Genomic DNA, 26,374 nt, shown 5'->3' on the forward strand with positions numbered 1-26,374 from the left:
TGTAGTTTTCGTTGTAGAGCTCTTTCACCTTCTTAGTTAAATTTATTCCTAAGGTTTTTTTTTTTTTTTTTTTTTTGGTCACCATTATGAATGTGATTTCTTTTTTGATTTCTTTCTCATCTACTTTGTTTCAGCGGGGTTTGGAAATACTATTGACTTTTGTATGTTGATGTGTATCCTGCAAATTTACTCAATCTGTTTATCAGTTCCAAGAGTTTTTTTGGTAGTGTCTTTAGGTCTCTTAACAAATGGTTTCCTCTACCTTGAATATTTTTAATCTTTTTAAATAATTCCTATTTCCCTCTTAAGATTAGCTGAATCGTTACCTCCTTATTAATTTCCTGTAACTAGTGTCATAGGGATCCCCCCTCCCACCTCCTGGGACCTAACCTGCTGCAACATGGCACCATTTTGAGAGCAGAGCCACTACCAGAATACATCATGACCTGGGACCCAGTAGTCTCTGCATCTGCATTTCCCTGGGGCTTTGTCATCTTATAGTTCTAGAGGTTAGAAGCCAAATAGGGATCCCACTGGGCTAAAATCAACATGTTAGTAGGGCTAAATTCCTTCTGGAAATTCTAGAACTCATTTTCTAGCCTTTTTAAGCTTCCCCATGCCACCTTCCTCGGGGTTCCCCTTTTTTCACCTTGAAAGCCATCAGTGTAGTATCTTCCCTCCTTTCTTACCTCTATTCATATTCTTCATCTTCTCTCTCTGACCTTAACTCTACTGCCTCCCTCTCATAAGGATCCTAATGATTGCATTGGGTTTACCAGTATAATTTGCATAAATCTCCTTAACTCAAGATAGTTAACTTAATCACATCTGCAGAGTCTCTTTTACCATAAAAGGTAAAATATTTGCTATCCAAAGATTAGGATGTTGAGATCTTTGGGGGACCATTATTTAGCCTACTATACCTTCTCTTCAAATATTATCTGATCTCTTGAGTTAGCATTTGTTCCTCATTCTCTGGATTTCAGAATAGTGAGTATATATTTCTAATATGAGAATTTTTAGAATGACTTTGAAATTGGGGTAATGTTTCTACCTTTACTGTTATTTTCTTGGTGATGAAATTGTGCGTTTCATCTATGCAGTCAAGCAGGCCTGAATCTGGACCCAGATCTCCACAGACAGTGGAACCAAATACGTGGTCCAGATCTCAGCTTTACCACCTATTAGTAAGAAGCAGCACCAATTTTTCAGTTTCTTCAACTGTAACATGTATGTAGTGATAGTATTTACTACAAAGATTTATTGTGAGTATTAATGAATATATGGAAATGACTTAGAACAGTGATAAGCACATATTATCCACTCAAAACTGTTAGTTATTATTACTTTCCACTTGTGAGATTATTGTAGGATTAAAGAGACAGTAAATAAAGTTACAGCACAACGTCTGGAACACAGAAAATTATCCCTACATTCTAGGTTTTTATTTATCATCATGATCTATGTTAAACACAACAGGTTAAAGTCAAATAGAATGAAGAAAATACTGTGTTTCAAAGGTAGGACTTTAGTGAAATGCACTCAACTTTATGCTAATAATCTGATGTTTCAGGCGTTCTTATTCTCAGACTTAGTGTGGTTATAGGGTTAAAGATATGAAAGGTCAGTAGTGTTGCAAGGGATATATTTTATTAGTTTCATTAATGAAATTTTAATAGCAATAAATTCAGGCTTTTAAATGTTACAAAGTATTTTCAAATATCTTATCTCATGGGGCCTTGATGTTAGCTTCAGAAAGTATCTAACAACCTAATAGCTATTTGATTAGACTCCTCAGACTGTTAATATCCTTGTCACAGAATCGTTCGTTAGTCCTTATGTCATAGGGTCTTCAAGTATTATTCATTTGTTTCCAAAGCAAATTGAGCTATTTCACTCAAATGATTACAGTAAATAGAATAGAAACTTGTGGAATCATCTTCCTCTCTCGTAAATGAAGTAACAGCGAAATAGCACAGCGTCTCAGCTGTTCCAGGTTCCTCAAATAAGTTTTACTTTTGCAAAACGAACCTCTAACTTCCTATATTCTCTGTTCTGCATTATAAGCAACATGACCAGCAGCCACGTTTGTTGTAATTTTTTAAATATGTGGAAAAAAAGCAAGATATCAACCATGTATTACCTTAACCAAGATGCCAAATTATCTAACTTGTTTCTCCAGGCAAGCAGCCCAACAACAGGGACAGCTCCCAGGAGCCAGTCAAGGTTGTCTGTCTGTCCATCCACTCAGGACATCTGCAGGTAAGTGCTGAACAAATTATCTTAATCAATATTCTTTGGATCAGTATTTGTATTCTTGATTTTTGTTCTGAGAATGTGTGTCTCTTGCTTCTGCTTTACATGGTCCATAGAAAATTTATACTGGCTATTTTTTTTTCCATTTAGTTCATTTTCTTCAATTGTTCTTTATTTATCTACTTCTGGTCCATGCTGTCATTTTCATCATTCTCTCTCTCTGTTTTTCCATGTTTTTCCTCTCCATTCCCATTTCCCATCCTTTGCCTACTGCTCTGTCTAGATCTGCCATCTTGCATGACATGTCAGAAGAGTCATTTGAGTATTGCACCCCTGTCGTGGTGCTGAGCCCTGCTAGGAAGGAGTCTGGTAAGAAATCAGTAAAACAAAGACCTAGGAGGAGGAGAAAAGCCTCTGAGAGATCCGAGCATGCTGCAGAAGAACAAATAAGAGGAAGAAAAAATGACTTTCACCTTCAAATCTCAAGCCCCAGATGGAGGGAGCTTTACACAGATTCTTCAGATTCATCTTCCACAGATGAGAGTCGTTGGATTCAGGCAAAAAGAAGAGCCCAGGTTAAATTCAGACTGTCAAGAAGAAGGAGGAGAAATAATAATAAGCCATGTGAAAACTTAGCTGGGTCTTCCACTCCTAATGGAATTGAGCTTGTTGATCTGGGATCCAAAGGTAAAGAGCAACAAGAGCTGATCGAATGTGAGAGCTGCTCTTTAAGTCTCCGCAGAGGAAAAGGTACAAGGTGCCAAGAATGCAGCACTTCTCTGACTCAAGGATCCTCTGAAATTAAGAGATCCTCAAGGAATCATGAGAAGAGCAAAGGTAGATATCACCACAGAGATCCTCAGCTCTTGCAAAGTCTTAGGAAAAATGAAATAATAAAGAAGACATTTTCCGAAACAGATTCCAGCACTGAAATGCTGGGAGTTCCAGAAGGCAGCAAGGACATGAATGATGCAGGGCTCCAGGTGAATAACACTGTTCAGAAGCCTCCTTCCACCTATGACGATGGGTCTGATAATTTAGAAGTATGCAGGTCAGTCACTGTAGAGAAAGACTTGATGTCATCCGAATATGGTTCTTTTTGCATTGAGTTAGGTGCATGTTTGACACCTACCCTCAAAACTTTAACGTTTATTTACACTGTTCTTTTTCTGATTGGATATAAAAGGAGAAAAGGTGGGTATGAAAAGAATAATGCAGATACAAACATGGGTTTGAAAGCTGTTACCAAGTGCAATTAGATATCCCTTTCCTTTTAACTGAATAATGATTTATCCTGGTAAGGGGGCTGACTCAGGTGAGTCTTGCACTCATTCTAGTTAGGACAGTAATAGTGGGGGAATTAAGAGTGAGACTGTGTGAAATGTTAGACTTTTCAATGCAAATTTGGTGAACTGCTGGCATCCTGACAGAAAGATATTCAAGGCTTGAGTTCTTTAAGGTCAGATTTTTGTATCAGAAAATAATCTTCTCTGCAGTTGGCTTTAATTTGTTCTCCAATTGTCTAACTCAGCAGGGTAACTGAAGACTCAAAGGACACAGAAACAGGTCAGGGACATATCAGTGGGGTTAAAGAGCCTGCAGGGAAGGGGACCACATTAACTTTACTGATAAACATATACTGAAAGGTTTCAGCATGTGGATATTTTTTAGCTATGAGACAGTTTTCTTGCTCCTTTTAACCCAACAGCATACATTTTCAAAATAACCTTACATAAAAAGAATTACAGGAATATCCATGCTAGTGTGCATAAATGAAACAATTTCAAACAAAACAATATGTTTTTACATTTTCATATGATACCTAATCATTTAAGCTGTTTAGATTCTGTAAGGGAGCAAATGAAGATTTTCACTGCGCAATACTTGGTATGTTTTGCTTTGTTTTTATAAAAGCAGAAGTTACTTCATAAAATATATATGCATGCTCATGTGAATTACATGACCCAGAGAAGTCTGCTCATGTCCATTCAGGGAAGGAATGAGAAGAATTAAATGCTACATGTGAATAATATAAGAATGGTTTGTTTCTCTGAACGTTTTATTGGATAGTCATTCATAAAATCCTCATTCATTTATGTATTCAAGCATCTATTATGCATTGGGCTTTTATTCTAGAGGATGAAAATATTTTAGTGAATAAGATTTGTATAGTCTCTAACATCTTGCAGCTTGTAGTTTAATGTGGAACAGAGACCCAAAACAAATTAATTTACAGTTGATATATAATTATAATCATGATAAGAACTATGAAAGCACATAGCAAGGGAACTTAACCTACTGTGGGAGATGAGACAAAAACTCCCAGTTTTTGTAAGTGACAAGCAAGCTAAGGCTCAAAGGATGATGGGAACTGATCAGGAAATAAGCAGGAAAGACCATCCAAACAGGGGCCGCCACTGCAGGTGGGAAGGAGCTTGGCAATTCAGGGAATATAAAGCTTGCTGTTGCAGCTAGGTTGTGGTGAATGGGGGGATGGGTGGTAGAGAGAAGGATGGAGAAGTGGAGACGGCTCAACTGTACAGGGCCATGTGAAATGTGCTGAAGGACTTAAAGGAAATTTACAAAGAAACTGTCACCATGTAATTTATCTATAAATGTAAATTTCTTATAATCTTCTGATTATGATTTATATGTATCTTTGCTGAAAAGTTAGGGGATGGACTAAACCATTCTTTCTAGTCTGAATGGAAAATTTCCCACTTGCAACCGTCTGTTGTCATTCCCTAAATCTAGCTTCCAACATAATCTAATGAAAGACAGTCAAAGAAGCTAGTTGTAGGATTAATGGTAATTGGAGAGAAAAATAATGCTTGCAATTAAAGTCATAATGACTGGTTCTCCTAACTTTAAAGCACTACTCTGAAGAAACATTTTCAGACAGGATGTTTAACTTAGACTTCTATTAATGAAAGTGAGATAGATGAGTCTATAGGTATTATTGCCTGCTAAAGATTACCATCAAAATATATCAACTAAGCGAATGCTACAGGCAGCATATTATAGTAGATGCTGAGGATACAAAGTAGCAAAAGACCTGATTCTTCCCTTAAGTGGCTTATTATCTAAGTGGCAGAGGTTTAATACATACTCAAAAAAAAAAAGTGTATAAGATAGTACAGGATGAATGTAAGAAGAGGAATACTGCAGGATTTGAAGAAAGAAGATTTGCTGAGATCTGGGATGATCTAGAAAACCCCTAAAGAGGGACTGGGGCTGAGAAAAATAGAATTTACATTAGAACTCAAGGCAGGGGAAATACCATTAGCACCACAGGGATGGAATACTGACACCTGAATGTATGAATTCTACATGAACTTATATGACTAGATTGGAAAGTTTGCATACATTGATTAAAAAAATTCTTTAAAATAAGACATTTTGAAGAAAACTTACATATTCAGAGCTGTTTATTCATACATATATATATGTATGTGTGTGTGTATATATATGTATGTGTGTGTGTGTGTATATATATGTATGTATGTGTGTGTGTGTATATACAGAAAGACCTTTTCTAAATAAAATAGGCTTAATGAAGTCACACATACAGTATAGTCACCAGTGTCTCTGATAAAGGAACCTAGATTGAGGAGATAGAAGTATCCTGTATGTTGAGTAGAATACTCGAACAATAATGGATAAGGAAAGGGAAGAACAAATGGCAATTTAGCATTCCACCAAGTGAATGGGGACAATCTCAGAGTTTGGATTTGGTGAGAGCCTAAGATAGAGAGGAGTCAAGGATGACTCCAAATCTTGGAACTTGGGACGACAGTAAATGTTGATGTTAATGAAAAGAGGCAGAAGACAGAGGCAAGTTGATTTAGGAAAGACATAGTTCAATTACAGGCAAGCTATTTGTGGTTACAATGGCATTCCAAGGTCAGCTCTCCAGCAGACAATATGAGACATGCTCTTGAACTGCAGAAGAGCAGTCAGAGTTGGGCATGTATAATTTTTCAATAATTAGTGAACTCTACACAGCCTGACACTAAACAATGGCATGTGTGCATTTTTTAACACAATGTGTTAGCATAGGATACTAAAGATATTAAACATTGAAAATCTATTCAAGGTCAGGAAGGACATATAGATTTGGGAATTATTCTCAAGGAGGTAGCAGTGATGCCTGGAAAGTGAATTTAATCGCTATAAAAGATCTTGTGTAGGAGAAAAGATACATATGATCTCTAGAAATGGATACAGCCTGAGCACCAGGGTCTTCTATGTAGGCAAAACAGTAACCCCTGAGAGAAGCAGCAATTGCCTGTGAACTCGCACTCTCAGGCATGCAGTCTTATGTCTGACTAGCAGGAGCAGCCTCAGCCACAACCACAAAAAGAAAGAAGTTCATAAGCCTTCCTTTTCTGTTCCTGGCATCTGGTCCCCACAGGCACACTCTATTCTGTTTCCCTCCTTCATCACAGCCTTTTTCAGAGAAAGTATCTCTATCAGCCCATTATATCTTAGAGGGAATTTAACTCATCATACTATTATGCCCACAGTTATTTCCACAGTACAGTGGAAAAGTATTTGCTTTTTTAAAAAAGGAATTGCATTTAATTAAAAAGGTAAACAAGCATGAATCAGATCACGTTAGCCTATGATTGAAACTTTTTTGTGGCCTGTAAATTGCCCTCAGTAGAAGGTGCAAAATCTTTAATATTTACAAGTCCCTGTTGATCACTCTATCAGATCTGCCTCTCTAGCTCCACCACCCATGATTAACCATGACCTTTTCATGTTGGTCTGTTTCCAATTCCCTGAAAGCATTCAGGCGTACCCCTTTCAGGACCTAGAGCGGCTTTACCTTACCTCCTCGGCTCTTCTCCAGAGAAATTCCTATTCTTTCTCAGTTTAAATGCCATTTCTTTACGAACAGCTTCCTGACCTCCTAACCAACACTCAGGTCCCCTGGCAGTCACTTCCATAGCATAACTTTTAATTGCTAAAATATAGGCATTATTATTATTTACGGTGTCAAATTTGTTCACTGCAAAATCCAAAGTACCTGGAACAATGCCTGGCAGATAGCACATTCTCAACACATAGTTTTTGAATGAATAGCTTTAGGGAAAATGTACTTTTCTAAGGGAATAATTCTTAGGATGCAAAATCATAGCACTGTATGTTGGATTGCCTCACCTGCTGTAGAGCCAACATGGAAAGAATACTCTACACCAGCAGTTCTAAAACTTTAGTGAACATCAGTGTCAACTGGAGGGCTTGTTAAAATGCAGATTCCTGGACCCACCCTTAGAGTTTCTGATGCCCTTACTCTGGGGTGAGGCTCATGAACTTGTGTTTTTAAGATGTTCCCAGGTGATTCTGAAGCTTCTGATGCAGGAACCATACTTTGAGAAACACTAATCTAGGCTACAAATCATTCCCATGCTTTAGATAGGAAGAGAAAGGAGAGAAAAGAATCTAAAGAATGTATTTGAAAAGCCAAATATCTGTAGTTTTTTATCATATTCCCTTGAATGATGACGCAGAGCATGACTAGGTTCCATTCCTGTACTTCACATTGTTGGACCAATATAGGATGGGTTATGTCACCAAAACCATAGTCTGGCAAAGTCCCACCTCTGCCAGGAACTCAAATGTCATGGTTTGGTTATTGCTTCCATTCAAATCCACTTCCTCATTTCAACTACTTCCATTTCTATCAGTGAGTCCACAAATTTCCTAGATTTTCCATTTTTGATCTTATTCCTTCCATATGGGATGTGTCCAGTCTCCAACAAAGTACTGTCATTTCTTCCTCCGGATATTGGTGTCTGATCTGTGCTTTCTTTCTCAATTCCAGTGTTCCATTCCAGTCCTTCTCTACACTTTCCATCTCCACCACATCCACTTTTTAGCCCACTAGCTGTTTTGTTAAGTACTTTTCTAATGGGATAAAATCAACAGAAATCAATTCAAATGAGCTTAAACAAGAAAGGGGTATGTTAACCACACGAACAGTAAAACAAAGTATACAGATCGCTTCGGGAACTCCAGAAACAATGTGGTTCTCTCACTCTCTCTCTCCTTCTCTGTGAGAGTCATTTCCTCCAACTGCAGGCAAATTTCCTATATTTAGAAGAGGGAAGAGATAGTCTGGCCAGACGTAGCTTCAGGCTTACATTTTATCAGCAGTGGCCTAACAGAAAAGAGAAATGTTCTTTTCAAGCACTTATACATGAGATCCCAGGGAAGGCATAAAATTAGCCTGCCCTGGGTCACATACCCATCTTTGAGTCAATCACTGTCACCAGGAGCATGGGGTTTTGTGCTTGGACCAAGTCCTTGAATAGGAAGGCTGGATTTAAAATGTAGCCATCGGCAACCCCTCTAAATCTTATGAATTGGGAAAAGGAAATTTCAACAGCAAAAAGAACTGCAGTAGTACCAGAAGAAGTGAAAAAAGAATTATGAGCAAGAAAAATAAGTGAAACAAAACAGTAATGCTCAACTACACCACCACCAAATGTAGTTCTTTCCCTCTTAAATGTCTCACTCCTCGTCTCCAAATGCTCATATTTAGGCATGCTTCAATATGCACTTCATTTTTATCCTTCTTTATAAAGGTTTTCTAAGCTAGTCGGGTCCATAGTGATCTTTTCTTTCTTGGAAATCTCATAATTCTTCCAGTCAGTGTCATATATTCTCTACTTTTATGTGTGTTAGCTCTCTTTTCCCTATAGAAAAAGTTCCTTGAGAACAGGAGTCCTGTCTTACGTCTGTTTTGTGCCCTCCACAATACTCAGAACAATTCAGGCAGTGCTCAAACAGACCTTTTGGGACAGCTTCCTAATCAGTGAATGCTAACAGAGTAGACTTGCAGAAACCATGGAGACAATAATGGGAATTTGGTGTTACAGGGTAAAACAAGTAAGGAACATTGAATTCCGCTAATGGTTTCTTTAAAAGAGGAAGAGCCCAAAGGTAAGTGATAACTCCTGGGAATGTTCTAGCTCCAGCTTGGGTTGGATGGTGAATTTGAGGTTATGCTTTGTACCATTATGCTATAGCTTTCATATATGTTATGCATATTCTCATTTTTTAAATTATACTTTAAGTTCCGGGATACATGTGCAGAACGTGCAGGTTTGTTACATAGGTGTACACGTGCCATGGTGGTTTGCTGCACCCATCAACCTGTCATCTACATTAGGTATTTCTTCTAATGCCATCCCTCCCCTAGCCCCCCACCCTGCAACAGGCCCTGGTGTGTGATGTTCCCCTCTCTATCCTTGTGTTCTAATTGTTCAACTCCCACTTATGAGTGAGAACATGTGGTGTTTAGTTTTCTGTTCCTGTGTTAGTTTGCTGAGAATGATGGTTTCCAGCTTCATCCATGTCCCTGCTAAGGACATGAACTCATCCTTTTTTATGGCTTCATAATATTCCATGGCGCATATGTGCCACGTTTTCTTTTCCCAGTCTCTCATTGATGGGCATTTGGGTTGGTTCCAACTCTTTGCTATTGTGAACAGTGCTACAATAAACATACATGTTCATGTGTCTTGATAGTAGAATGATTTATAATCCTTTGGGTATATACCCAGTAATGGGATTGCTGGGTCAAATGGTATTTCTGGTTCTAAATCCTTGAAGAATCTCCACACTGTCTTCCACAATGTTTGAACTAATTTACACTCCCACCAACAGTGTAAAAGCGTTTCTATTTCTCCACATCCTCTCCAGCATCTGTTGTTTCCTGACTTTTTAATGCTCGCCATTCTAACTGGTGTGAGATGGTATCTCATTGTGGTTTTGATTTGCATTTCTTTAATGACCAGTGATTATGAGCTTTTTTTCATGTTTGTTGGCTGCATAAATCTCTTATTTTGCGAAGTGTCTGTTTATATCCTTCACCCACTTTTTGATAGGATTGTTTGTTTGTTCTTGTAAATTTGCTTAAGTTCTTTGTAGATTCTGGATATTAGCTCATTTTTTAATTAAGAAATTGTGCCTAAAGCAAACCCTTCTAGCTCTGTCATCATATCTGTGTTTTCATTTATTTACCCATTTATATGGCAAATAACTATTTATTTTTTAATTCGTTCTGTGTCAAGACAATGTCTTAGAAGCTGGAAATAGACAGTAATGGTGTCATCCTTTATGAACTTATATTTCAGTTGCTAAGACAAGTAATTAAACAGGTAAAAGTTAAAAAAAAAATCTGTGAATGAAACTAAAGGAACAACTTTCATCTACTAGGGCATTTCCCTGAGGAAGTAATAACTACGGAGAAATCCAAATGAGAAGTAAGAGTAAGCCAAGCAAAGAGGAAGGGGTAACCTGTTCCAGGAAAATGATATGGCATGTCTGAACACCCAGAGATGAGTGAGATATGGTATACGAGGATTTCATTGTAGCCTAGTAGAGAGCCAGGGAGTGGAGGTGGGGGAATCAAATCATGGATTTCCTTATCAACCATAGTTAGGAATTTGGACTTTGTTCTAACAACAAAAATAAAGTTTCTGCAGGCCTTTAAAGCAAAAGGATGACACTATCAGACTTGTGTTTTGGAAAATCACTTAGGCTGCTCTTGGAAAATAGATTGGTGGACGCAAGACCAAAGACAAAAGCAATCAATTAGAAAGCCATGGCTGTGTCCCAAGGAAGAGAGGACAGTGGCTATGAGAATAAAAAGAGGTGAATGAATTTTTAAAATTTTTTGAAACTAAATCAAGCAAGATTTGGTCACAAATTACATACACATAATCGACTCTCAGGTTTCTGATTTAGAACACTGGGTAGGTAACCACACCATGTACTATCAAGAGTGAACATTGTTTGAGAGAGAGATTTAAAAAGGGAGGATGAGTTCAGTTTGGGACGTGAGAGTTTGAGGTGCAAGACAAATATCCAAAGAGAGATATTCAGGAGGGAGATATAGGCAAGGTCTAGAGTTCGGAGGTGAGATCTTGATTTAGATTAAGATGAGGAAGTCTTGAGTAGCTAGGTGGTAACTGTCAAGATCCCCCATGGGAATTCTGTAAACTGAGATGTGGTCTTGAAGAACTCTAACTAGCAGCATTTAATATTCCCTGGGAAGGGGAAAGAAGCCAACGGAGGGAAGGAACAGAACAGCCAAAAAGGCAGACAGAAACTGAGGAGTCTGTAAAGAAAAGAGAGAGTATGAAAAGTGGAGGGAGAGGTAAATTCAGAGGCCTTTTTTGTTTTTGTTTTTAATTTAGGGGACCCTTGAGTCAAACAGAGAGCCGTTGAAGATTTGGAAAATTGAGAGGCTCAGTTCTTTATTAAATTCCCACAGAGAAGGTAGGAAGGTATAGGACCTAAAGTGGAAAGATTGGCCATGGAAGGGAAAATAGGTATGACTTTTTTTGCAATAGAAGTAAAAGAGAAAAATTAAAAATGTGGATATATGCAGGTCTATAGATTTTAAATGTTTCCATTTGATGGCCTTCTAAGGTCATCTGTTCAGAGTAAGGGAGTTGGTTGCAAGATCAAACATCCAGTGAAGTTTCAAATAAACTACAAAGAATTTTTCATTGGGATGTACTCATGCTAAAGAAGTATTCATTGTTTATCTGAAATTCAAATTTAACTAGGCTGGACATCCTGTATGTTTTTGCTAAGTCCAGCAATGCTAAACATAGTAAGATAGATAAACATGGGTGAAAGCCCTGTCGAGGTTGGTAACTAAGGGTGTATGGAAGCACAAACTGCAAGAAGTGTAATTTACCTCTGCAATACATCATTCAAATGCAGATACAACCAAGCAAGGCAGCTGAACATGAATCTAGGGGAGTGGTATCATAAAACATTTAGATTTCCTGTTTCCCCAGTTTCATGTGTGTATCTTCAGATGAACCTGAAATTTCATAACAAAGAAAAATGTGCATTATAAATAAAATTTTTGAGTAAAATTGTATTTTAATGAGTAGCTTTGCTCTCAACATTTATTTAGAGAAAAAAATTACACTTCCCTTCACCTTAATCTTTCAGACAATTTAGTCATTGGGAAGACTGAGTTTATATCGTCTAGGTCACTTTCCCATTGGCTCTTGGCAAACCCTTGGAACAGTAGCACACGTTATCATCTATCACATCCTTGAACATAGTGTTTCCTGGGGCAGCCTTTTTCTTTTCAGAGTCTCTAAATGTGAGAAAGTTCTTTGTCACATTTAATATTTAATATCCAATATTTAATCAGTCAGACTCATGTTTTCTACCTGTTGGTCCTAGATTTATATTCACTCAGTAATAGATATTTTTTCAGCTTTTGTTACTTATTCAGTTACTTCTCCCTATTATTTTTTCTGTACAAAAATGAGACTGACATTCTATTGTCAAAGTCTGTTCTACAGGTGAAAGATAAGCTATTCAGTCTTCAGTATTCAGGTGAGAAAGGTTACACTAAGCAACCGAATGAAGCATTCATTTCTAAGAGGTAACAGACTCTTAGGAAAGTTCAGATTTATTCTCTTATGTTTTTGCCTTGGTTTTGCTAAGTCTTGTCAGAACAAAGACCAACCATTCTCCTGTTGATTTTAATAAAATCTGAGTTGGTAGGAAATATAGGTGTGAACTTTGTTGGTAACCTGCCAAAGCTGAGTTCGTTGGGACTACTCAACGTAGAGTCAGGACATCTTGCTTCCAACTTTTCTTTCTACTTGGAGTGGTCAGACTTGAAAAAGGTAAAATGGCTCTCTCTTTATTTATAGGATCATAAAATGAGAAAAATGGTATGTGCTTTGCAAATGAATACATTACTAGCATAATTCAATGTTTTCAAACTAATTTATTTCCTTGATATGAATACTTTTTATCACTGCAGTTGTCAGTAGATATTCAGATATACCCTGTGCTACTGTGCTTTGCAGAGTAAGCATTTCTCCAACAAAGAGAAGAAAAATTGTTTATGACGCCACATTTTATGTTATAAATGTTTAGTATTATTTTATACAGCATTTTAGCTCAGTAATTTGTACTTTGAATGGATAAAAAATGAATTAAGACACTGACACACACACAACTTATGAAAAATAACTTGAAAAAATTGTAGAAATGGCATTTTGTCTTTTCTTTATATATTTTAAAGATATGCCTTGTTCTTAGCAGGTTTTTTTTTCTGGTTGTTTTCAGTTTGGGAGATAATCTTTCCAGGGATGAAATGACAGTATCATCAATAATACTGATTATCTTGACTGGCAAATTATCTTACATGACCAAAACCAAATGGATTGATTAATTAGTTTCTAATTTAGCTAAACATGTCACTCCAATTTTTAGAAATAGCATGTATTCTGAGGGCCAATTATTTAACAAGTGGTGCCTTTAGATAGAAACTAAGAAAAATAGACATTGCTTTAAAAACCATATTAAAGTAGATTTGAATATCAACCAGGAATTTTCTAATCTCAGAAAATTTCTAGCAAAAATAGATGGAAGTATGATGCTCATTCAGATATGGGTCAGTATTTACATGTTATGAGGCTATATTGTGCTCCATTTATCTTTTCCTTGATAATTTCTAGTTTGTTGAATATCCAATCATATACAAGTGCAAAATATTGAAGAGGAAGGATTATGAATTAGATAGAGTTTATCTACTTCTTAATTTAAGAACAATATGTGTCCAGAATTACAGTTACATTGAACTATGTGCTTCCTTTAATGAATTTGTATCTGTTTAGCAATATGAAATTCCTCCTCTGTCTTAAAAAAAAAAAAAAAAGAAACACCTTCTCTCTTTTCTCACACATACAATTCATTTTTAAAACTATTGTGTGTGCATTAAATTTAGATCCCCTATACATTTATACAAACAGAAAATAAACATTGTGTGTATAAACATGAATACTGGGTACAGTGTTTGTTGCTACCAAATCAGGATATATAGCTGAGAATTTATATGTAGCTTGAACATTTTCTCCATTTCTAATTACCACAGTTAGGTTATCATCTTCCCTATAACTATTGCAGAGTAGTTGTATATTTATTTCAGATCTTCTGCAGTTGGTATTTAAGTAGGTAAATTTAAATACCGGTATCTAATTTGGTTCAGAAATTAAAATGCCCTTGCAGAGACCTCAACGAGTTGTCTTTTGCTCTTAGCACCCTGACAGCCCTACACACGGCACAGTATCCTCCTTCCCACCTCTGTCAGATACAAGCACTCCAGGAGCATATTAGTTCTCCTTCATTCACTTCCAGGTTTATGCAGAACTGAAGATGTCATAATTCAGAAGTGTCTGTGTTTGGCGATAGATTTTAGTGTCGACGTTAAACTGAGAACTTTCTTCTTTCCCTGAAGGTTACCCAACAAGTGCTAATCAAAACCTTTCCATGTTCTGCCTGATTTTTACCAGCTTGTTCTTATTCGGCCCCTCTGAGGCCCACTTTAACAAATTCTGAGGTCTTTATTTTAGAAACTCTTTTATCTAAATTAGATCATGACTCTCTGGGGGTGTAACCAAATTAAAATGTTTTGCCACACAGTACGAGGGTCACAATGGAGAAAAAAAAAAAAAGAGGAATAAGGAAAAAATAATCATTACCAGAATGAAATAGAAGCCATATATACTGTCAAAATGCCCCGCACATCAGAGGACTCCTTGTTCCAATCAGCATCCCACAGTCTCAAAAGTCCACCAGTTAGAGCTAGAAAAGCCCAGAGACATCATCTCACCAAGTGGTTCTCAACCTAGGCTGCGTGTTACACTCACCTGGGAATTTTTTTTTAATGCTGCCAGGATTCCCTCCAGATGGCTTGAAAGTGGTGCTTCAGCATGGGTACATTTTTAGAAGCATGCCAGATAATTTTAATGAGCAACCGAAAGCTGAGAACCACTGATTTCTAGCCTAATCTGAGGTGAACAAATTGATGCCCAGAAGATATGTGTGTGTGTGTGTGTGCGTGTGCGTGTATAGCAAAAATATATATGGAACAGGAGGTCTCCTTGAGTGTGTCTCTTATAATTTAGACACACCAAAAAAGAAAGCTGGGGGCTAGCAACTGGTACAAATTTATTTTCCTTCAGCTCCTGAAGCCATCTAAAATATAGGACAATGGTTCTCAAACTTGACACACTTATTGATAGAAGTAGAAAATACAGTGGCTTTCAACAGCCTTCATCTTGGAATGACCTCAAATTTCTCATTGGTATGGAAAATTGCAATTCATTTTCAAATGACACTTTGCGGGGGAAGCTCTAAATCCATGATTCTGTAAGTAGAGTCCCTGGACTAGTAGCATCAAAATCACCTCGGAAGTTTTTAAACATGCAAATTATGAGGCCCCAATCCAGATCTATTGAATCAGAAATGCTGGGTGTGGAACCTAGCCATCTAGGTTTTAACTGACCCTCCCTGTGAGTCTGATGCATGGTAAAGTTTGGAAACCACTGAAGTAGAGAATACAGATAATAAAACAATCAATTGCAATAGAGTGTGTTCACTGTGCATGGGGATAGGTAGAGGGCTTTAGGGAAAAGGAACCTAACAAATCTGTGAAAGGACAGTAAAAACACAAAGCAGAATAAAGGAGGTGAGCATTTGTTTGCTGAGCTTCTGTTAAAAATTATTTGACATACTAAATACGCACATATGTGCATATGTGTTTGTGTGTATATGTGTATATTGTGTGTGCATGTATGTGTGTTTTCATCAAGGACAGACTGCATATATGTGTAGGCCTAGGCTAATGTGTATGTTTTTGTCTTTGTTTTTAATTTTAAAAGCTTAAAAAGTAAAATTAAATATATATATTTAATATTTAATTTTATATTAAATATAAATAATTTTATAATATTAAAATTATATATATATATATAATTTTTTTGAGACAGAGTCTTGCTCTGTTGCCCAGGCTGGAGTACAGTGGTGCGGTCTCAGCTCACTGCAACCTCCACCTCCTGGGTTCTAGTGATTCTCCCTGCTTCAGCCTGGCAAGTAGCTGGGGTTACAGGCGCCCGCCACCACGCCCAGCTAATTTCTTGTATTTTTAGTAGAGACGGGGTTTCGTCATGTGGACCAGGCTGGTCCTGAACTCCTGACCTCAGGCGATCCACCCGCCTCAGCCTCCCAAAGTGCTGGGATTACAGGCATGAGCCACCACGCCCAGCCAAAAAATTTTTAAATAGAAAAAGCTTGTAAAATAGGAATAGAAAGAAAGTACATTTTTTCAACAGCTAAACAATTTATTTCTGTTTTAAGCTAAGTATTATGACAAAAGAGTCAAAAAGTTTAAAAACATTAAAAAGTGTATAAAATAAAAAAGGTAAAGTAAGCTAAGGTGAACTTATTACTGAAAGAAGAAAAATATTTTTTATAAATTGAGTGTATCCAAGTGTACAGTGTTTATAAAGTCTAAAGTAGTATACAGTAAGGTCCTAGACCTTCACAGCCACTCACCCATCACTCACTGACTCATCCAGAACAACTTCCAGTTCTGTAAGCTCCTTTCATGGTAAGCACACTATACAGGATACTGCTTATTACACTTGTCATTACTGTACATTTTCTATGTTTAGTTGCTCAGATACTTATTGTTGTGTTACAGCTGTCCACAGTATTCAGTACAGCAACATGTGGTACAGGTTTGTAGCTTGGGACCAACAGGCTCTACCAGGTAGACTAGGTGTGGAGTAGGCTACACCATCAGGTTTGTGTGTGTTCACTCTGTGATGTTCACACAATGATGGCATTTCTAACGAGGCATTTCTCAGAACATATCCCTGTCATTAAGGGATGCATGGCATGACTGTACTTCATAATGAAAAATTTTGACCAAGAAGGATAAAGGTCAAAAGATAATGAAAGGACAAGGAGACAAAATGAAGGACAGGCATTGCAAAAGGCTCAACAGACAGTGAAGAGTGTTGAGAAGAGTCAAACAAACCTACAAATGCAGGGATTTGAAAATGCAAATGATGCAGTTTTGCCATTACGTTTGCACCAATCAAATAAAATGTGGTTCCTTCCTCTAATTTACATTTTCCCAGTGTATAGGGAATCCAGAATGATTCTTACATCATTTAATTACCCCAATTATTATTATTATTATTATTTGAGACAGAGTCTTGCTCTGTCACCTAGACTGGAGTGCAGTGGTGCAATCTTGGCTTTCAATGGCAGATGATAAGGTAAACCAGTTTTATCTTCTGGGAAACTGTAGCAGAATCTCACATACCTAAATAGAATGTCTAAATACACACACTTGCATAGAGTATAGATGTATACCATAGCTGACATGAAATATGTTTTATATACTTAAAATTCAGATAATACAATATATTCCTAGAATATCAGTGTATCTGAAGGAGGAGGGGAGCAGAAAATACTTTTCTGTCCTTGCAATGACTAAGTATATTGGGATATAAAATTAATTGTAGGGTTGGCACCTGCAAGTTTATATTTCTGTAAAAACATAAATGACAGTATGTAGAAGTCTTTTGGTTACTATGGAAACAAAATGCTACAAAAGTTACTCTGGAAGCTGGACAGGAAGGGAACTAGACCCAACTCAGTATCTACTGATAACTCATGGCATGTTTCCAAATAGTTCAGATATATAACTCTATCAAATTTATTCATGAATCTATTAATTAAAGAATGAGAAAAAAGTGAAGTAGAATTAGAAAAATATAATCTTTGTATTTTAATATTTGTATTGATTATTAGTTTGTATTTACTAGAAATAAAATTTAAAAATAGAGAAAACTACTATTTTAATATAAACTTAACTGCAGCATCACTATTTCGATTTTGATGTTTCCTTGTAACCTTTTTCCATGAATGTAATTTTTAAATTAAGATTATACTGTGTTTTGCATTATATCACTCAATGACAGAGTTTACACTTCATACACAGCTTTTGGAGAATGAAAGGTATCAGAAAAAAGTCTCAGTGGTTTTGCCTAACTGGAAATTCCATTCTGTCAGGATTCTGAATAAATAAGCTTTTGTAATTTTATTTTTGTAAGGCATTTTCATTTGGTTCCAGAAAATTATATTTTGTCCTATTTGAAAGGTAAATAATTGGGAAAGGGCCAGGCGTGGTGGCTTATGCCTCTAATACCGGCGCTTTGGAAAGCCAAGAAGGGCGAATCACCTGAGGTCAAGAGTTTGAGACCAGCCTGGCCAACATGGTGAAACCCCATCTCTACAAAGAAAATACAAAAATTACCCGGGTCTGGTGGTGCATACCTGTAATCCCAGCTACTCCGGAAACTGAGACAGGAGAATCCTTTGAACCCAGGAGGCAGAGATTGCAGTGAGCCGAGATTGCACCACTGCACTCCAGCCTAGGCGACAGAGCAAGACTTCATCTCAAATAATAATAATAATAATTGGGGTAATTAAGTTATGTCAGAATCATTCTGGATTCCCTACACACTGGGAAAATGTAAATTAGAAAGAGGAAGGAACCACATTTTATTAGATTGGTGCAAAAGTAATGGCAAAACTGCAATTATTTTTGCACCAACCTAACAAATTATATGTTTGTAATTTTACTGCTATTTTGAGAAATATCTTTTAAATATGATCATTCATTGAACTATCTCAAACCCAACAGAGTAGCAGCTCTGAGAAAGTCTGGACTACTTCCTTATTCTTTTCAAGACTACTGTCTCCACGCTGAGTAACTAAGTCAAAAATCAAATTATGAGCATGATTGTTTTCAAGTGGTAATTGTGGGGGCAAACAAATGCTCAGAGGCCCTGTAAATAGATGACTTTTCTTTTTTTTTTTTTTTTTTTTTGAGACAGAGTCTCACACTGTCACCCAGGCTGGAGTGCAGTCATGCAATTTCAGCTCCCTGCAACCTCCGCCTCCTGGGTTCAAGTGATTCTCCTGCCTCAGCCTCCCGAGCAGCTGGGATTACAGGCACGTGCCACCTCTCCTGGCTAATTTTTGTATTTTTAGTAGAGATGGGGTTTCACAGTGTTGGCCAGGCTGGTCTTAATCTCTTGACCTTGTGATCTCCCTACCTCGGCCTCCCAAAGTGCTGAGATTTCAGGTGTGAGCCATCAGCACCCAGCCAATAGATGACTCTTGAGCATCTATCCCCAGGAGCTTAATTGAAAGCCTAAAGTCAGCTTGGTCCATCCTTTGCTCTCTTCCTCCATAGCTCATCCCCTTTCCTTTTCCCAAATTGATGCCTAAGTTCTACCAACTCTAAGTTTATAAATTATCTGTTCTCTTTTTCCGTTTCATTCTCACACTATGACACTAGCTTTTGTTCTCATTGTTATTGACTTTGACTATTGTAATAGTCTCTCCCTGTTTTCCCTTTTCTTTCTAATCTAACATGCCAAATTAATCCTTCTAATAATTTTACTTTTTATGGGCAAATACTTTATTTATCTTTATTGTGGTTAAAAAAACACTTAACAGGAGATTTACCCTTTTAATAAATTTAAGTGTGGAGTACGGTATTTACTGTTAGCTATAGGCACAGTGTTGTACAGCAGATCTCTAGAACTGAATCATCGTCTTGCGTAATCAAAAATTACTCCCATGGAATAACAACTTCCCATTTTCCCCTCTCCCCAGCCTTTGGCAGCCACTATTCTACTCCCTGTTTCTTTGTGTTTGACTATTTTATACATTTCATATAAGTTGTATTATGTGATATTTATCCTTCTGTGAGTGGTTTATTTCATTTAGCATAATTTCCTCAAGTTTCATCCAATGAACAGCCAATCCTGTAGCAAATGGCAGTATTTCCTTCTTTATTTAAGGCTGAATAATATTTCATTGTGTATATATACCACATTTTTTGCAGACAGGGTCTTACTATGTTGCCCAGGATGGAGTGCAGTGGCATGATCAAAGCTCACTGCAACTGCAATCTTTCGGGCTTAGGCAACCTTCCTGCCTCGGCCTCCCAAGTAGCTGGGACTACAGGCATATGACACCACACTCCACTAATTTTATTTTATTTTTTACTTTTAGTGAGGACAGGGTCTCACTGTGTTACCCAGGTTGGTCTCAAACTGAGGTCAAGCAATCCTCCTGCCTCGGCCTTCCAAAACGCTGAGTTTACAGGCATGAATCACTCGCCCGGCTTATACCACATTTTCTTTCTCTATTGATAAATTGATGGACATTTAGGTTGTTTCCATAGCTTCACTCTTGTCAATAATGCTGCAATGAACATGGGAGTTCAGATACCTATCTGAGGTCCTGATTTCAATTCTTCTGTATACTTAGAAGTGGGATTGCTTGCTCATATGGTATTTCTATTTTTAATTCTTTGAAAAACCTCCATGCTGTTTTCTATAGCGGCTGCACCGTTTTTATTCCATTTATTTATTTATTTATTTATTTATTATTATACTTTAAGTTCTAGGGTACATGTGCATAATGTGCAGGTTTGTTACATATGTATACTTGTGCCATGTTGGTGTGCTGCACCCATCAACTCGTCAGCACCCATCAACTCGTCATTTACATCAGGTATAACTCCCAATGCAATCCCTCCCCTCTCCCCCCTCCCCATGATAGGCTCCAGTGTGTGATGTTCCCCTTCCCGAGTCCAAGTGATCTCATTGTCCAGTTCCCATCTATGAGTGAGAACATGCGGTGTTTGGTTTTCTGTTCTTGTGATAGTTTGCTGAGAATGATGGTTTCCAGCTGCATCCATGTCCCTACAAAGGACACAAACTCATCCTTTTTTATGGCTGCATAGTATTCCATGGTGTATATGTGCCACATTTTCTTAATCCAGTCTGTCACTGATGGACATTTGGGTTGATTCCAAGTCTTTGCTATTGTGAATAGTGCCGCAATAAACATACGTGTGCATGTGTCTTTATAGCAGCATGATTTATAATCCTTTGGGTATATCCCCAGTAATGGGATGGCTGGGTCATATGGTACATCTAGTTCTAGATCCTTGAGGAATCGCCATACTGTTTTCCATAATGGTTGAACTAGTTTACAATCCCACCAACAGTGTAAAGGTGTTCCTATTTCTCCACATCCTCTCCAGCACCTGTTGTTTCCTGACTTTTTAATGATTGCCATTCTAACGGGTGTGAGATGGTATCTCATTGTGGTTTTGATTTGCATTTCTCTGATGGCCAGTGATGATGAGCATTTTTTCATGTGTCTGTTGGCTGTATGAATGTCTTCTTTTGAGAAATGTCTGTTCATATCCTTTGCCCACTTTTTGATGGGGTTGTTTGTTTTTTTCTTGTAAATTTGTTTGAGTTCTTTGTAGGTTCTGGATATTAGCCCTTTGTCAGATGAGTAGATTGCAAAAATTTTCTCCCATTCTGTAGGTTGTCTGTTGACTCTTTGTTTCTTTGCAGCAAAAGCCAAAATTGACAAATGGGATCTAATTAAACTAAAGAGCTTCTGCACGTTTTTATTCCTAACAGTGTCCAAGGGTTCCAACTTCTCCACATTCTCAGGAGCATTTATCTTGTTTGGGTTTGGGTGTGTGTGTGTGTGTGTGTGTGTGTGTGTGTGTGTTTTGATGATAGCCATTCTGATGGGTGTGAGGTGACATTTCACTGTGACTCTGATTTGCATTTCTCTGATGATTAGTGATTTTGAACACCTTTCCATATAACTGTTGACCATTTGTATGTCTTCTTTAGAGAAATGTCTTTTCAGTTCCTTTGCCCATTTTTTAAATGTAATCTTAATTTTTTATTCAAATTGCGTGTTAGGTTCCTACTCCAAGCAAATACAATTAAAGTTAGTTTGTGTGTGTGTTTGTGTGTGTGTGTGTTGGCGCTGGCTGAGGGAAATACAAGACTCTGTGTAATCTTTATTTTTCAGCATGATATCTCACTATTAAAATTGTATTATTAATTATATTATTATATAATAATGTGGTATCCATTGTATATAATAAATAAATATACGAAATATGTACTAAATATTGTATTTAGTTGGAGTAAGAACTTTCATGTTCTTTTCATACTTGGCCACATAATGTTACCAAATTACCCAGTCAATCCTACTTCTAAGCGTTGGCTGAAAACATCTTCTATGCCTAGTGTATTCTACCAACATCCTTCTCCATCTGCCATGATTCTACCCTGAATTCAATTCCAATTCCCATGCCACACCTTCCATTAAACTTTAACCACCCTCCCCTGACCCCAGAGCTGAGATGATCTTTCTCTCCTTTGCATATAACAGCACTTGATATGGCACACATCCCATTTTAAATGCATCCTGCCTAATTTTGCAGTTGTCTGATGCATAAACTGTCATAGTATAAACTTCTTAAAGGAAAAAGACTGAAACTAATTCATCTTTATATTTATCATAGAACCTTATAAAACCTTGCATATATACATATGCAACAAATTATTTGTTGACTGAATGAATGAGTGAATAAATGAATAAAAATTGATCATTCTTCACTCAATGTGGTTGGAACTGCTGTAAAACATCAGTGTTTTTCACTTACTTGCCTTTGTAGAAGAATTCATATGCAAAGGCATGTTTCTAATTCAATGCATTTTTGGTTATCTGTAAATAAAGTGCCTGCTTTGTCAATTATCCATGGCAACTTGAGACTTTCTTTGATGTAATGCTCAGCCAGATAAGATTAATGAGTGGACAAAATTGAAAGGAAGTCATGGTTGAGGATGAGCTTACAAAAATTCAAAGACTTAGCCATCACAAAAGAAAAAAAGATCAGAAAATCAGTTTGAATTAAGAATTTCTGCCACATGCAGAAAAGAAAAAGAGTAAAAGGTTATAACTGCATAATTTTTCTGATAGCTCTGTTATTATATATATATGAAAGCCTTCTTCTGTATCTGACCACATATATTTCTTTGATTATATCTACATATTAAAGCCAAATGAGTTTTTATTATCTGTCCCTTTGTTTGCCATTTTACTTCAACGTATGCAGCTAACAAAAATTTAGCCTAATAACTTTAAGCACACTTGCTTAGAAATATCTCTAGTTTAATTTTGTCAGTCTTACAAATATACCTCAAAAGATCTCAAAGCTGATATAAAATGAATATTTATGACATATGCAAATGTAGAGAAAATCATAACCTTCAGATATTCATTCAATATATATTATCTATTTACTTATCTACAAGTCATCAAAATAGTAAGGTAGGATCTGGAAAGATAAATGGCACTGGGGAAACTCATTTCCTTTATGCAGAAATACATGGTCCTCTAAGCTAACCAATGAGTATAGAGAGGGCAGTAAAGCGATGGTTAACAGGGAAGGGATTATCCTAAAAGACACAATCTAGCTTTTAATTTCTCCTGATTTGGAGGATTTGGACAGTCTGAACTGATCTTGAGATAAATAAGAAAGATCTATTCTATTGCTAGATACACTGACTGGGACTCCTAGGGCTACACACGTCAATAGAGGGAATGGGGGAATCTAATGTATTTCAAGAGCCCATGGAGACCTCTCAGAAAGTCTTCAAAGAGCCTCTGGCCCACTATAAGACTGAACCACTAGGCTAGATGAGAATAGAATCTCAGTGGGAATCCTCAGTCCCAAGCAGAATTTAAAATCCTAGTATCAGTGGCATCGAACCATCTCCAGAGGGGATGAGACACCCAGGGGAAGCAATTCCAATAGCACCTTCCCAATCCATTTCAGAATTCAATGTCTATGAATTCAAATAAGACTTGGCCTCCTCTGCTTTCATTATTGACCAAGCAAGGTGATCATTATCTTCTTCTCCGCTGTTTTCCATCACTGTGATGTCTGGTGGGGGAAAAAAAAAAATGTGGCTGATTACTTGCGACTCTTGGATCAGCTCCAGAAATAGTTAGGAAAGCTAGGGACATTGCCATGTCATTGTCTTTGTTGTTGATCATTCCCTACAGCTCTGTGCAGGTGGTCTGAGGTTTTGACCAAGTCAATGGTGACAAATTAGGGCATGAAATTAAACTCAGGAAGTCATGCTATGTAGCAGCTTTTTTGAGTTGAAAATATTCCTTTGAGAAAACAAAACACTTTTTAAAAATCTCATATGTATGAAGAACTGTCACTCATCTGCAGATGTAAAAAAAGAGTACATATTCAGAATGATGAAACTTATGATTACAAAAATAATATTATCTGTTAGTAAAATATTTTTATTCTTATATCATAAATGTATTTTTAACTTGAGTTTTCAAGGTATTTTAAATCTCAGGCTGAATGATGGCCTGGGATATCTATCTTCATTTTTGTTAAGGAAACCTTTGAAATCTGGCTTATAATACCTTTTTGTTTTAAGTACAAAAATGCATGCTGGCTCCATGTCAGTAAGAGTAGCTGGAAACAGCTGTTAGTCGGAATGATATTAACTACTGTCCATCTTGTTCTCTGTTTATGAAGTATGTTACTTCTCCTTTCTACTGCAGATCAGTTTGCTTGACTTCCTCTGTTGCTCAGATAGGGTATAAAATTGTTACACCTCAGTTTAGTTCCTTAAATGCAAATTAAAGGGTTCATGGTATATAAAAGGATCACATATTTCTCACTTTCACTATAAGTGAATTTTCCCCAAACATAAACAAAACACTGGTCATTGGTAACAACTTCTGAGAATTGCCATATCCTCTGACTAAGCTGGCTTTTTTTGGTCTATGTTCTGTAAATGTTTAAATAGAAGCTTAATGAAAGCCAGTCCATTATGGTCTAGTGCTTTGCCATCTTTATCCTGACTTCTTAACATTCTCATAACTTAAATTACTCTGAATATCAATACAAATCCACAGAAAGATCCTGCCTCCACAAAATTATTAAACATGAATTTATTCAGCTCATAATTCCAGAACTTGCATGAATGAAACAGTTAACAAACAACAGAGACTGTTTATATGTGTGGTATATGCTTTAAGAGCAATGGCAGCTCAAGAAATAGGAGAGAGCATTATAGAGAAGGAAAAACTAGGGGCTGTTTAATTAGGGATGTGAGTCTGAAATTTAGATGAGTCTTAATTTAGATGAGGTGTTATTAAAGGAGGGAAAATATCAAAGGTATGAAGAACATACTTGAGGAAATTCTCAGAGACAGACTTTAATATAGAGAATGCAATACACTCAGGAAATAATCATCTGACCATTAATTTTAAAAAAGACTGCTTTTAGTAGACTATTATGCTATAAAATGGGACAAGAGTGGTCATAGACTATTAATAAGGATTAAATTAAGTGATCAATTAAATGACAACACTTAATAATCATATGAAATAATTGATTATTAATAATTATCACTTAATTGATCATTTACTTTAATTCTTACTAACAGTCTGTGATCACTATTCTCCCATTTTACTGATGATGAACTTGAAACACAGAGATTAAGTAATTTAACACGTATAGATGGGCGGAACAACAAATATAATGCTAATTGTATTTTCAATAGCCACACCAGTGTCTCCCAACATTTTTTAAAACATGCAAAACATGATAACATTTGTGAGTCAACCAGGGTGAACGGACAACACACCAAGACCTCAAAACTGCTCTCTAAGCTGACAGGAATCAAGATCTTGGCACAGCAGTAACTTATTTGTGGCAAAACCCACAGCTTATTAGCTGTTAAACTCTGTACCATGCTACTGTGGTTGTATGTCAGAGACTCGTGGAAAATATGCCTGCATAGGTAAGGTAAACTCAAATTGTACAAGCTCATATGAAAAGAAGGTGAAGCAGTTTGGGTTTATATGATTGGTGATAGAGTTCTCGAAGAGTGGCAGTATATTAAGAGGATCTAAATAACTGCATATCTTAAGAATGATTTCCTAATGGAAGGAAACAGTCTTAAAGATACTTTGTGTCTCTGTTGACAATTCAAAGCCACTAAGACATAGTTGTGGGGAAGAAAAGGAAGAAGATATGAAAGACACTGAGGTGTCTGATTTTCTTTGCATATAGCAAGAACCAAGAAAATGTGCGTGAATGAAATGACTATTGAGTGAATTTAACAATTCCAGAGTTGCATAATACTATGGCCCTCACAAAGATTTTTTTTTTTAAGTGATGAGTTTTAAAAAAAACTTATGAAGAAAAAAATATGATTCTACCAGTGTCAGGAAACCTTGGCAAAGGATGGGGACAGGGAATACTAAAGACCATTTGAAGATATGTAACACCAAAAAAAAAACCCTACTTTTCTTAAAACTGAAACAT

The 26,374-nt window shown here is 36.8% G+C and overlaps 1 protein-coding gene across 22 annotated transcripts in view; it reads left to right on the plus strand.

Annotated features, from left to right (window-relative positions):
* MARCHF1 (membrane associated ring-CH-type finger 1) overlaps positions 1–26,374 on the plus strand; it is an 833,115-nt gene that overhangs the window by 741,045 nt on the left and 65,696 nt on the right. For 19 of the 22 annotated variants that reach the window (XM_071092868.1, XM_071092866.1, XM_071092864.1 and 16 more), the window contains 2 exons: positions 2,183–2,262; positions 2,540–3,307. In XM_071092868.1, coding sequence (XP_070948969.1) covers positions 2,183–2,262; positions 2,540–3,307 — 848 coding nt within the window. Of the gene's footprint in view, positions 1–1,978; positions 2,263–2,539; positions 3,308–26,374 lie in introns of those variants that run through there. The other 3 variants (XM_011752942.2, XM_071092877.1, XM_071092878.1) reach the window with 2 other exon arrangements.

This window comes from Macaca nemestrina, chromosome 3 (genome assembly GCF_043159975.1).
Source record: "Macaca nemestrina isolate mMacNem1 chromosome 3, mMacNem.hap1, whole genome shotgun sequence".
Taxonomy (NCBI): domain Eukaryota; kingdom Metazoa; phylum Chordata; class Mammalia; order Primates; family Cercopithecidae; genus Macaca; species Macaca nemestrina.